A 14,050-nucleotide genomic window follows, 5' to 3' on the forward strand; every position below is an offset into this window, starting at 1 on the left:
ACAAGGTAATTCTGCTTACTGTTCACTGTGTGCCACCATATTGCTCTGACGTCAGGTCACTGAAAGTCAAGCCCGAGTTTCTGACTTGAACAACTGTTCTACTGCACTTTTCCGTGTCAGCGGGCGTTTTTCCGTTGTTTCTCCTTTGCTCCCGTCATAATTACGACAGCCACTAGAGAGCTTTGTCACTTGAGCGTAAACAGATGTTGTTTCGGGACATTTACTGAAACCATTTATGCTGTCAGTCTTCTTGGAGGACAGTCTCGGATAAGCATACATCTCTCTGAACTGCTGAGTAATTCTGCAGGCATCCAATGTTGCCTTTATAAATGAAAATGATGGAAATGGTCCTGAAAGTACAGTTCCTTGCCTTTGGAATAAATTCAGCCCCGTAATCATTATGCTTTCATTAACGCCAAATAGTCTGCGCTCAGGCAGTAAAGCAAGCATCAGGGGAAGCGGCACTTGTTACTTTGGCTCTGCTGTGTTTACAGGGAAAGCTTGATTGCAGACTCCATCATGGCCTCATATTCACTTCCTGTGTTAATCCCCTTTGCCACTGCAAATCTTTCTTTTTAAGGGCGTGGGGGGTGGGGGGTGGGGGTGTTTCACTTCTGCTTTGCTTCACCCCAAACACCATTCACCCAAGGCTCATATAAGGAGCCACCATATCCTGCTAAAACAAACAGCATTGAGGAGGTAGAAACAAATGCTTTTGTCTTCGAGTTATATTTAGTTCCAGCCTGCCTTCACCCAAGCGGCACGTCTCACGAGACTTGTTTGTCCTCAAACTGAATTAGATCCTATAAGATCAATGTGGCAGCTGGAAGCCCAGAAGCACTTTTCCTCTGTATGTGATATGGATCATGTAGGTATAGTCAACCAGCATGCACGGAGCAGAAAGAAAAGCCATACTTCAGCCGTATTAGTCACAATGCTAACAGTACGCTGAGGTCAAGGAATAATAATTTGCACACATGTACAATTCCATGCATTTTTTTCTTAACCAGCAGGCTTTGTTCAGTAAATCTGACACACAGCTGCTGATGCGCTGCAAGCCTATGGGAGATTCGCTGTCCCGGCACTCCCTTCACTCGTGGTCTCAGACCTACAAACCCTGCAGGCCATGGCTCCTCAGAGAGCACTGTGGTCCAGAAGACAGGAAACAGCTTGAGAGAAGCCTAGCACTCAAGGCTGTGGGAGTGCAGAGGATAGGGTGGGAAAAGGGGGATTTCCTCATATGGCGCTTGGACTTTCATCAGAAGTGTCCAGTGCTAATATGTTTGTCCACCATATGAATGCGTGATTATAATTAATGGCTGATAACCTCCACGTGATGGCTCTGTGGGATCCCAGACTTAAAAACCCAGGGCTCACTAATCAGTGAATCTCTTTCCTCTGTGCTCAGATCAGCTTAACCCCTTCAGGATGATGCTCAGAAGCAAAACAGCCGTGATCAATGAGCTTGTGATCATTTTTATTGCTATCAAAGCGCTGGCTGCCTGACATCTCTATATGCAAATGTGCTGACAAAGTGCCTTCCTTTAGATATCACATCCGCTTCCAGCACGATGTTTGTCCTATAGGCTACGCATTCATTAGGCTTCATCACAGGCTTTGAGTGAATAATGAAATGAATTATTCAGGGACTGTGTGATGGGGGATCTCTGCTTACTGTGTCTTTAAAGTCGTGCAGAGGGGAGCCTATACTAAAGAAAGGAGGGGGCTGCTGTGCGCCAGTTGGAGGTGTCTGCCTGTCGCAGCGGCTCGGGGTTGACATTAAGAGGAGCGTGTCCATGCTTCAGCGGGGAGATAGAGCGCATTTTGAAGGCACCGATACTCAGACTGAACTGGTTCCAGGCAGATACTCATCAGACCGAGGATCCACGGATGGACAGAGACATATTGCAATCGGAATTAACTTGTCAGCCGGTGCGAGGAATTTCTGGATATAATGGGGAATACGACACCCAAACCCTTAATAGGTGAGGCTTAATTGCTGTTAATGTATGATTCGCAAGGCTTGTGGTGCACCCGCGCGAAGCGGCGTCGGTGTGGAACAGCTTGATGGCCACAGATACACATGGCTAGTCCTCATTCCTGTACTTGCGCTGCGCACAGACGCGCTTCTCATCACGGGGGAGCTGAGCGTGATTACCAGGGAGCGCTCCGACAGCCGCGTTTCTGCGAAAATGCACTTCTTTCTTTAGCTGTCATTTTCAGAATTATGATCAGCGATGCATCCCTGAATGATAAAACAAACAGGGTGGAGGAAATGAAGGGAGACAATTTGACTATTTGATGATTATAAGGCAAGCAGGACCATCATCAACAAAAGTCAGTGATATTCTCAGAAAAGCTCCTTCGTAACTGTTGCCATAGATCCTGTCCGAATAAACGATAGTTTCATCTTTGAGAGTTGATACGAAGCATTGTTTTAGCTGTGAAAGCCTACTTGTAATGCATTTTTAAAAAGGTGGGCAAGTTGACCTCCACTGCATCCCTGACTGTAACAGACAAATGGCCAATTTTCAAATGACATGAAATGACCGCAGCCTGTGCATTAAATGGCTCCTCACTTTCTGCTTTTCGTGGCACCATCCTGAGGTGCACAGTCACATTGTTTCCTCTTTACTTGATGTTTAATGCTCTGTGAATTTGCCTTTTTATTTCAGGTATGAATCATTATTGTGTGCCATTTCTTGCCATGTGCAAGTTGTTTCATGTAGGTAGATAGATGGAGTATTAATTCCTGGAAAATTGCTTTGCATTGCAGCCAAGTCACACATGAATCTCAAAAGAAAACAAACATAAGGATAGATATGAGCTTGATAAGAAACTAGAATAAGAAAACATACTACCTTAACTGAACCAGCACTAAACCACACTCTCCTAAATACAGACTGATATAGATCTGGTAATATTCTTACCCTAGTATCAAAGTTGTTATGTATATTTTGCAATATGCTGGTGAATTGTTCCTGTGTGAGATTTGATTGTTCACCCTAGTTTTTGCACAAAGCTGTCATAATGAGCTCTCACTTTCCGAACCACTTTGTCATGACACCGAAAGCACATTACTGGATAGTCAGTTCCCCATATCACTTTGATTTAATGTCTGTCACACTCCCACGCCCCCAACAGACCCACTCAGCAGCTAAATGATGTGGTTACTGCCACCAGGGCCAGCTGACGTAGGGTTTGGACTGAGAACAGTTTGTCACAGAGGAGCAGGAGCAGCTTGGGTCCTATTGCTTGCACTGTATGGTTTTGATTAATGTGGAATTAATAGAATATCTGCGTTTACGGGGTGTATATTAGAGATATACAGAATATATCACAAAGTAGCTTAATAGGTTCCTCATTGCAGTCCTCATTGAGTCACTTTGCAGACCATAACACCAGCTCTGAACAGAGGGTCAAGTGATGTCATTGAGGTTTTTTTTTTATAGCGAAATCTTTGTTCAGAACTTCCAGAAAAAAAAAAAAGAATGTGACAAAACAGGCCGTGAAATTCCTTTAAAATTCGCAGAGGCTCCTGTTCTGCTCATTGAATGAGTTACAGTATGATGAACACATACAGCCTAGAGATATGAGAGAATAGAGAGCCTGATCATCTTGTGGCAAAAGAGAACTCTGACGAATGCACATAATCAGTTTTACATTTCACAAAGCTTTCCTTGGCACAGCAGTGTGTCTTGTGGAGTCTTATGATTGTATTTATTTGTGCTTTTTCTTTCATTAGGAAAAAGACAGGGACACCGTTGCCATTACCCAAGTGTTTCTCTCTAAAAGTAATCGAACCACATGTAGCAGCAGAGATATACTGTGACTGAGCTTTGCATGACAATCACATTTCCGATCAGCTGCCTGAACTGGCCTCTGTTTGTTCCTCTTTATGTACCTTCTCTGTAATTTCAGTCCGTCTCATCATTTCACAGTCCTAAATCCAAAGATGTATTTCTGGCTTTCTCATGATTGTGTTGGTCCATCACTACTCCTAACACAAGGTCACATGATTGAGGGTTGGGCTTTTAATAAACAGGTGAACAGAATTTCAGTAATCCAACGTCCATCGTTGACGTTGACCTAGCCCCAGTTTTATTAAGCATTAACATGCAATTAAAATAATAATAATAATAATAAAATAAAAAACATATATATATATATTTGTGTGTGTGTGTGTGTGTGTGTATATGTGTGTGTGTGTGTGTGTGTGTGTGTACACATACACACACACACACACACACATATATATATATATATGTCTGGCAATCTTTGAAAGACCTAAAAGGTCATTTAACGACACTAACCGCTGCTCTGAAGGTATTTCCAGAATCTTCCAAGACTCTGGAAATAACTATCTGGTATTTCCCCAACTGCATCATAAAAAAGATGTTTCTTAAGCTATGACTATATTTCCTACCCAGGAAACTGGAAATGACATACGTTATTGCTCTTTTGTGCAAAAACAGAAGAATATTAAAGAGTTAGTTTGTCATTTGATATAAACCAACATCAGTGCAGACACATATAGGAGATAGTGAACTTCTTTAAAGGTGCTCTGTGCAGTTTTCTTGTAAACATATGTTATTCTTCTGCTTCGCCAAAACTCACTGTGCGTACCCTTCAGGTCTAACAAACATGTTCAGTGCATTTCCTTCCTCATTATTACGAATGCTGCATTTTTTAGATCCATGTTTCAGCCACTTGTCAACAGTCTTATCTTATAAGTTTGGTTCACATTGTACAGCAGCACCAGGCATCCTGAACCCATGTCGTCACGTGGTCAAGGTGGCGAAATGGTTGCAGCTCGGTTAGCTTTAGGGAACTTAGGGAATTTAAGTTACAATTTAAGTTGCTGCACATATGTTAAGCCATGTTACATACATGATATAAGTTGCGTATGCTATGTAAGTTCATTTACATATGTAGGCTACATAAGTCCCTCCCAAGCAGACTCTGACCACTAGAGGTTGCTGCCTAACAATAAAATATGGGTTGTAATCGGTGTTGGGCAAGTTACTTTCAAAATGTAACTCATTACATGTCTCTAGTTACTTTTGATATGATAAGTTAAAAATGATCATGTTAATGTTATTAATTACTACTACTTGTGTGCAGACGTACAGCTAGCATTATATCCGGCTATATGTTACGGTTATATTATAGTTTGTAATAATAAAGCTGTTGGTCCCATAACCTCGCCATAGCCTGGTCTCTATGGCAGTGTTAGCTTACCTTACGACTGGTTTTGACAGGAATTTTGCTGATGAGTTTTATCAGATGCGTTTTTCCCACTTGCACGTGTCACACAACAGATACGCTCTGTTCTATTAATCTGTGCAGCCGTCTGCACCAGCGCCGTGCAGGAGTGTAACCACAATCTGAAGCGTTCTCTATTTTTTAGACAATACACACATTAACGCAAGGCACTGAATAAATATATTCATCCAAACTGCGCAACATAGGGTGAGCAGAGTGTGCTACTCTCTGGATGGAGCCAGCCACACACACACACACACACACACACACACACACACACACACACACACACACACCTTTTTTGCACTGCCTCCTATGTTGAATATTGTACACTGTTGTAATAACACTTAACAGCCAGTATGAATGTGTTAAATGTGGTAATACAACCAAAATCTTCTTAGTAATGTGTTACATGACATTGTTACAGGAAACACCCTCCTGCAACACGTTACTTTCGTGTGATGTGTTAGCCCCAACGCTGTTCGTAACAACCTAGTTGCACAAACGACCTGCGCGGCCATGTTTTTAGCTATGATGGTCTGGTTTACAAGCGTTCTGGAAAAATGAACAGAGCAGCAAGTGTCGATAAATGACTCTGGGATCTTCAAAGATCATTGGATATTTCGTTTCCTTGAAATCAAGTGATAGGCCCTGAGACTGGATTGTAATATTAATACATGAGAGGCACAAACTGGGGCTAACCTTGACAATGAGCCTTTTCTCACTGCATGACCTGTTGTGCTATGCCTTTCATCTAATAGTGGCTTATTTCTGTATCCGCCTCTTTTGTAGAGTCCCAGTTCATCACACAGTCAACAAGGCAGTTGAGCCTCAGGGCTAACATGTTTTTTTTCCATGCACTTTGACCAAAGTAGATTTTACTCCCTCCAAAGCCAAATTCCTGGAGTAGAAAGGAAAGGGGCACCCGCACATCATTTGAGATGTTACAGATGTTCTTGCTGCTGCTTCATAGTTTAGAATATAATCAGTGATAATGTCTAATTTAGGAAATGTGCTGTGGAACATTTCACTGAGTTATTGTCTTTACACCAGATCACAGTGAATTTTAAACAGAAATGTAATCACTCTGCGGCCCTGGACGAGAGCAGAAACACCGCCTCCCTTCCAGTGCTGGATTTCAGCCAGTCTATACCATAAACACTCGCCTGCAGCTTTAATTTGATTTAATATTAGACCCAAACAATCTGCGTCTGATTTAAGGCCTTGTACAGTTTGCCTTGCTTGATTCTCATCCCCCATAATTTGTTTTTTGATGCTCATGAATAAATTCCCAAGTAGGACATTGACTCCTGTGAAGATAAGATCAAAAATTAAGCCTTTTATTTGGGCATTCCTTTACTGACTAGGCACTGTGTGATTCATTCTCCACTTCTGAAGATAACTGGAGGAATGAAAGAGGCTATTCAGGGTTTGTTTATGCTGTAGGCCAGGGGTGTGTATTCCATAAATAAGAGGAAGACTTATCTGTCTCTTGTCGACTTTCTGTAGATTGTTTTTGTAGTTGTTGTGTTTTCTCTCTCCTGTGATGCAACTAATATGAGCACTACTCAAATCTATGTTTATTTTATATAAGACAAATGTCCTTTTTTTGTTGCTCAGTGACATATGCACATGGGGATTATCTAAATCTACCTTGTTTTATTTCCCATATGGACGTGGTAAGGAGACGAATTTGGGACAGTTTGCCTTTTTATACTGTAAATGTGGGTTACACGCTAAAAGCGACTATTTAATGTACTCGTGAGAGGAGCAGAGAGGCTCCATAGTGTCAGTGTGGGAAAGGAAGTGTGTGAGACTGTGGGCTCCTTTACATAACTGGCCTCTGCCCTCTAAACCAACTGCCACGGACCACTTGCAAACAAGTTATTGTGTGCTGATATGGTCACCTCTTTTTCCAACAGCTGCTGTCACTAACGTTGCCGTGTTGACCTGCGCGCACAAAAGCAGACCTGCTGTTCACATGCTGTGCTGGTCCCCCGGTGGGGTCGATCAGGTTGAGTCACTGATGGATTTCTGTCTGGTGTTGTTGTACCCACAGATGCCACTCTGCAGTCGCGCCCGGTGGCCAGCAGGCAATACTACACCCTGCCTAACAATGGGGCGGGTTTGGAGAGGAGAACGTCTGCCCCTCCAGTCAGCGTCAGTATGGAGTCCCCCCGCTTCCACCCCCACGCCAAAGGCAAGAATATCAGGCTGGATGGGCAGCTTCGCCGTGCCACGCGCAAGAACAGCTTCTGTAATGGCATCACTTTCAGCCACAGGCCCGTCCACCTCTATGAGAAGGTTTGTTTCACCTCAGTCTTTTTTTTTGGGAACAACCAGAAATTTAAAAAGTACAAGTTTTAATCAATACCATTACCTCAGGTGCGTCTTCGCCTGACTGGTGTGCACACTGGCTGGAGTGGAGCTCTACGCTTTGGTTTCACCAGTTTGGACCCCAGCGAACTGGTCCAAACAGACATCCCCAAGTATGCTTGCCCAGACCTGGTGACACGACCGGGCTACTGGGCCAAAGCCCTGCCGGAGAGGCTAGCCTTGAAGGACAACGTGTTGTCGTTCTGGGCCGATCGCCATGGTAGAGTTTTCTACAGCATTAATGAAGGAGAGCCCATCCTCTTCCACTGTGGGCTCAGCATTGGCTGTCCGCTCTGGGCCATCATAGATATCTATGGCATTACTCAGGAGGTCACACTGCTCGGTAAGCATTTTATTATGCTGTTTATTTTATCTGTGAAACACTCCTATAAAACACTTATTGTTTTGTTTTTTTTATGATTGCAGCTGAGAGAGGCAAACAGAAGTATATTCAATAGGGAAGTGAGAGGAACACATTACACAACTGAGTGGTCACGAGTCTGTCCACAATCCATTAGTACAATTCATATCCGTCCGATAAAGTATTGAGTAATGGATATTTTTTGACTGGAGTCAGCTAGAAAGCCATGTATTTTGACCATTGCTTTGACAACCCTGCACCCTCACTAACTTATATTTATGGTGTCAACACATTCACAGCTAATTTAAGCAGCTTCCTGAGAGTTCAGAGAGCAGCTGTGTAATGAAGCCCTTCAGCAGTGAAGGTCAAAACAGTAGGAGGAGCAGGTAGACTCAGTGATCTGTGTGACAAAACTAGTTTGTCCGGAAAACCAGAATCATAACCTACCGAGATGAACACGATCTGGACCACGGGGCTCAGCAGCTCTGACTCCTCATCGCTTCCTCTGCCTCTCCTCGAACACTCTCTTACTGTCACTTTCCCGCGCTTTGTCACTTTCTCCCTCTTCCATCACCCTCTCCCCTGTGGTTGCCTCTCGTACTCACAGGGTGTGTTTATCTTCAGTCTGACAGGAGCTATGGCCATGTTTGGTCAACGCGGCAGATCCCAGGAGCTTTGGTGAGGGGCCAGTGCACTCAACTGCTCCGGCATCACTAGAAATAGTAATAAAGGAATGTATCATAAGTCAAAGGGGGACTATGAACGCCAGACTAGTTTATATCATGCAGAGAGAGATTCAGCTGGACTATGAACTCGGTGCATGGACCACGGCTCATGTTAATGACAAAAGGAAATGAAACAGGGAGATGAATATGGTGGTGATAAAAAATGAACTGCTGGCCAGCACAGCGTGCAACATGAGCAGCATGCAAAGAGCTCCCAGCATACATGCTCATTCTAGCTCTCTGAGTGTCTAAAGTGTGTAAAATATCTTGACGTTAACAGTGTCTTACTCTGTGGAAGACATGTTTTATCCTGTATTTGTCACCTGCTTGCTGCCACTCACAGGGGGAAAAGCATTTGATAGCTCTAAAGCAGTGGAAAGACAGTACATATGTATGTGTAGAAATGTCACATCATAAATTTCCATAATATGTCAACATTTTCCTTATTTTTGTTATATCATCGTCATGGAAACAAGTGCCTCGCATGCAAAAGTGAAATCGCTCATGAGTCGCATGTGCTAGAGCTGCAAGGATGAGTCAATTCATTGTTAAGTCGATAAACGGAAAATTAAAATGCAGCTACTTTGGAACTTTTCATCAATGGTTTCAGCTTTTTTCAAGCAGAAATGTCAAATATTTTCTGGTGCAAGCTTCTTTGATGTGAATATTTGCTGCTGTTCTTAATCTGAAAATCTTTGGGTTTTAGACTGCTGGTCAGATAAAAGAAGTTATTTAAAGACATCATCAAAGGCATTTAGACAATGAATCAATAAATTGAGAAAATAATCAGCAGATTAATCGATAATGAATTTGTTAGTTGCAGCCCTATAATGCACCCATAAACACAAAAGTGCACACAGGGCAGGATGGAGGCGGCAGTAACACATGCAGATATCTCAGCCTTCACTGCTTTCCCTCAGACACTGTAATAGAAAAAAAGGACTCTTGGAGAAGAGAAAAGGAGCAGAAAGGAGGGAAGTGACCTGAGCTGACTTGGTACAGATCATATGATATTATGTTCAAGTATTGCAATTGTTTGTCCATATTCTCCACCGCAGAAAGCACGTTTGCTGAGAGTGTGGGGTCCAGCTGCCTGAGCGCGGCCCGTCTGAGTGCCTATCTGTCCCAGAGTAGCCACGATTCAGCCAACTACAGCAACAATCAGCTGGAGAACAACCAGGCAGCTGCTGCCAAGATGGCCAACCTCCAGCTCAATAACTACACTCAGCTCATCCCCTGCTGCTCCTCCACCTCATCCTCCTCTTCCACGCCATCCTCATCTGCCTCCACTGGATTCAGTGTCCCAAGGGTGGTCCGGGGCCTTCCTTCCCCGCTGGACAATGACTTGCACTTTCACCCGATCCGTGGCTCTGATGTAATACTCTCTGCAGACCGCTCAGCCGCCTGCATCCACTTTCTGGACAGCAGTCGGACTCTGGTGTTCAGTGACCGACCACTGCATGTGGGTGAGACTTTGTACGTGGAGGTCGGCCACCTGGGTCTGCCTTACTTTGGGGCGCTGTTGTTTGGTTTAACATCCTGTGACCCGGCCAGTCTGCATGCCGCGGACTTGCCAGCGGACCCCGAGGTTCTCCTGGACCGTAAAGAGTATTGGGTGGTGCACCGGGGCTTCCCCATGCCTTGCTCCGGAGACGTGCTCAGCTTCAGTCTGCTGCCCAGCGGAGAAGTGCACCACGGGGTGAACGGAGTGGGACGTGGCCGGCTGCTCTGTGTGGACTCCTCTCAGGTCCTGTGGGCCTTTTTCACCCTGCATGGGGCTGTCAATAGACTCAGGATACTCGGTAAGCTGAGTGGATTTACACAGAAAGCAACACAGAGTTGATATATTCATACCTCAAAATTTCTTCTTCTTCTTTCTTACATTTTTTGGAGATCTATTGTAATGATCATGTGATATAACACAAAATATCTAATGGAACACATGATGCAAAGTTAGACATTTATGAGAAATAACCACTTTCATTTTTGTCCATTAATTATAAGGCTACAGTCAGCAGCCTGTTAGCTTAGCTTAGCACAAGGACTGGAAACAGTACTACATGCTTGACTATTTCTTGGCTCTGTGCATACAACCTGCAGACTGGGCCAGGCTAGTTGTTTCCCCCAGTTTCCAGTCTTTGTGCTTAGCTAACTGGCTGCTGGCTTCATATTTATTGGACAGAAAGACGGAAGATATTTTCATTTAACTCTCTGCAAGAAAGCATGTTTTCCAAGAAGTTGAACTGATAAATGCCCATAAAGGACATACTGTTCGATTATCATCAGCCTATTCTTGAGACTAGACAGCCCCTGCAATTTATTTTTTCCCAGACTGAAGGAATGCAGCTGAGTAGTTTACATCTGCATGTGTCTGTTCAGTTTAGAGCTGTGACCTCTCTGTCCTAGTCCCACAACTCCCACATAAGCTCCCATCAGCTCAGACCCCATTTGGAACCGTTTCTGATCCAACAATATTATGCTCAAAGAGAAACAACGAAAAGAAAAACGCTCTATGAAACTTCAAATGTGCATATCTAATCTGACTGGTTAGGGCTGGTCAGCGCACGGCCTTAAACTCCAGCATGACACGCAAACTGTTCAAGGACGCTGTATTTAAAAGATACCAGCTACAGTTAAATATACTCTTTGTGTGAATGCTGCCTTTCAAGGCCTTACATAAGTGTGATTATCTGGGGTTTGTTCATGTCTATTTATCTGTGTGGCACAGGAACGTTGCAGTCCAGTCCTCCCTCTACATCCCCCAACACTTCTCAGAGCAGCAGTCCAGAGGACAGTGACTCAGACCTGGCGTTCAGTGTCAACAGATCTTCCTCTGCCTCCGAATCATCTCTGGGTAGGTTGGTGACAGCATGCCTAATGCTACAGTGTGTGTGGAGACCCTCACGGGGTCACAACAGGGAGGCTGTTATGGTGTAGAGGTGTGGCAGTGCTGTTGGACTGTGGTGTATGTGACACTTGGCAGGTCTTGGGAAAGATGTTTTGTTTCACTTTCTTATGACATTTTCATTCGGTAGAGCTGCAACAATTAGTCAGTTAATCAATTGGCAAACTGGCAGAAAGTTAATTTGCAACTATATTTGTGTTTGATCATTCCTTAAGTTCTGTTTTAATCAAAGATCCACACATTTTCTTGCTAGCGCTTCTCAGATGTGAACATTTGCTGCTTCTCTTCATCTTAACAATATAGTGAAGTGAATATTTCAGGACAAACTGATCATCATCATCTCAGGCTGGAGGAAATTGTCATCTGCATTTTGTGATGTTATATACTCCAATTAATCAATTAATCAAGAGAAGAATCCGCAGATGAATCAATTCTGAAAATAAACGTTAGTTGTGACCCTAATACTGTTTGAGTTAGGTTTGAATAACTTAGTATAGATCAGATCCTAACGTGGAAATTTGTTCACTCCAACACACAGACAAAGACTAAAGAACAGAACAGATAAAACAACAGCATTGAAGATCTGAGAGAGTTAGTCATCTGTGTACGTGCATCCACGTCTGCCCAAGACCCACACATGTTTTCTCTCTTTTCCTCCAGTGACGGCTCCCAGCTCCCCCCTCAGTCCTCCCGTCTCTCCCACTCTCACTGCCTCAGAACTGCCCCCTGCTGGGAAAAACGGAGAATGCACCATTTGCTTCGACCAGGAGGTGGACACGGTCATTTACACCTGCGGACACATGTGTCTGTGCAACGACTGCGGCCTGAAGCTGAAGAGACAGATCAACGCCTGCTGTCCAATATGCAGGAGGCCGATCAAAGATGTTATCAAAACATATCGGCCGTGATGGTCCAGAGGTCTAAACAGGTGCTGTGACTTCCGCCGCTGGATGCCACCTGTGTCCCCTTCTCAGGCTTGGTTGGACACGGATCTTGGCCCCAGCTGGAGATTAGCCACACACGGACATATTGTGCCTATATTTCCATTTTATATGGGTGAATGATTTCAATTCAAAGACAAGGCTCTTCATAAGCAGAACTGTGATGAGGCCCATCCTCATACAAATACTGCATACGTGAGCTCATATATTTTGACTAAGAAAGAAAAGATGATTCATGTGCTCCTGTTTTGTATTTTCCATGTGATATCTCTTATGTCACATGTATTCGCTGAGCACAAAAGCCTGCTGTGAATATTTTGTCTTTACCCTCATTGTCCCTAGGTTTATGTGTGCTTCAGCAGATTATGCGGACCGTAGTCTTTGACTTATAGTGCCTTAGATTTGTCACATTGTGTGTCCAAGTAATTATGCTAACAATCCTAGCCATATTTTCAATGTACAGTCTTGAAAGCTTGGGGTGAAAAGGGCACATGGATACAAAGATGGAGTAAGTGGAGAGTATGAAATGTGTGTTCAGTGGCATGCTTTAAGAAAAGTATGTTTGGAAAGGCCAAAATGAAGAATCTGGTTTTGCACATTGAGAGATGAATAAAAGTGGACTAAATGTGAGTAAAATGTGTGTAGCTTCAATAATAAGACATGTTTCACCTCTGAAGGTTCACTTTATAACATCTAAAGAAACAAGCATTCTCCATCACACTCCTGATCAAAGCGGCCTCGGGCGGCTGTGGCTCAGGAAGCAGAGCAGTTGTCCACCAATCAGATCCCTGGCGACATCTCAAAGTGTCCTTGGGCAAGATACTGAACCCTAAAGTGCTCCTGATAGCTGTGCCATGTGAATGTGCATTGTTGTTGATGAGCAGGTGGCACCTTGCATGGCTTGGTGCATTGCTTGGCAGCTTCTGCTACCAGTGTGTGAATGGATGAATGCTGGCTTGTTGTAAAGCGCCTTGAGTGAGAAGAAGATAAGAAAAGTGATACAAATGCAGTCCATTAACTGTTTGAGTAATCAGGTTTAGGCCTGTTAGCACACTATGGTGCTGCTTGTGAGGCTAACTAGAGCAATTTATTGGCAATTTATTATTATGATTATTACCTCCTTTATTACAATTAGTGGCACATACAGTATGGACAATGAAAAGACTTATGGGATGTTTTCTTTCATACAGTTTAAATTTTCATACAGTTCAAGAGAACTTTTCCCATTGTTAAAGGACTATCCATTTGAGAATGGATCAGAATAAGAAGCAAACTGAGGCAGTTGAACTATTACTTGCACCAAGATGCAAATAAGCAATCTAATTAACAACAAAGCGTATCGTCTTGCCAAACCCTGCAGGCTGGGAGGACTGAGTGAGTGTTATGTTACATCAGCACACCTGGGCCTGAACCTCTAAATGTATCAAGTACTTAGAGTATTGGGTGTTGCGCACCTTTCATGCCACAAGAGTGCAGG

The 14,050-nt window shown here is 43.6% G+C and overlaps 1 protein-coding gene across 1 annotated transcript; it reads left to right on the top strand.

Annotated features, from left to right (window-relative positions):
* The first annotated feature begins 1,738 nt into the window (after positions 1-1,738).
* On the top strand, positions 1,739-13,205 carry neurl1b (neuralized E3 ubiquitin protein ligase 1B). The gene is made up of 6 exons (XM_076738372.1): positions 1,739-1,985; positions 7,325-7,569; positions 7,651-7,984; positions 9,786-10,529; positions 11,456-11,581; positions 12,293-13,205. Exons 1-6 carry the CDS (start codon positions 1,955-1,957, stop codon positions 12,538-12,540), a joined length of 1,728 nt encoding a protein of 575 aa, XP_076594487.1. The 5' UTR covers positions 1,739-1,954; the 3' UTR covers positions 12,541-13,205.
* Positions 13,206-14,050: the final 845 nt, after the last annotated feature.

Source organism: Chaetodon auriga, chromosome 9, assembly GCF_051107435.1.
Source record: "Chaetodon auriga isolate fChaAug3 chromosome 9, fChaAug3.hap1, whole genome shotgun sequence".
Classification (NCBI taxonomy): Eukaryota; Metazoa; Chordata; class Actinopteri; order Chaetodontiformes; family Chaetodontidae; genus Chaetodon; species Chaetodon auriga.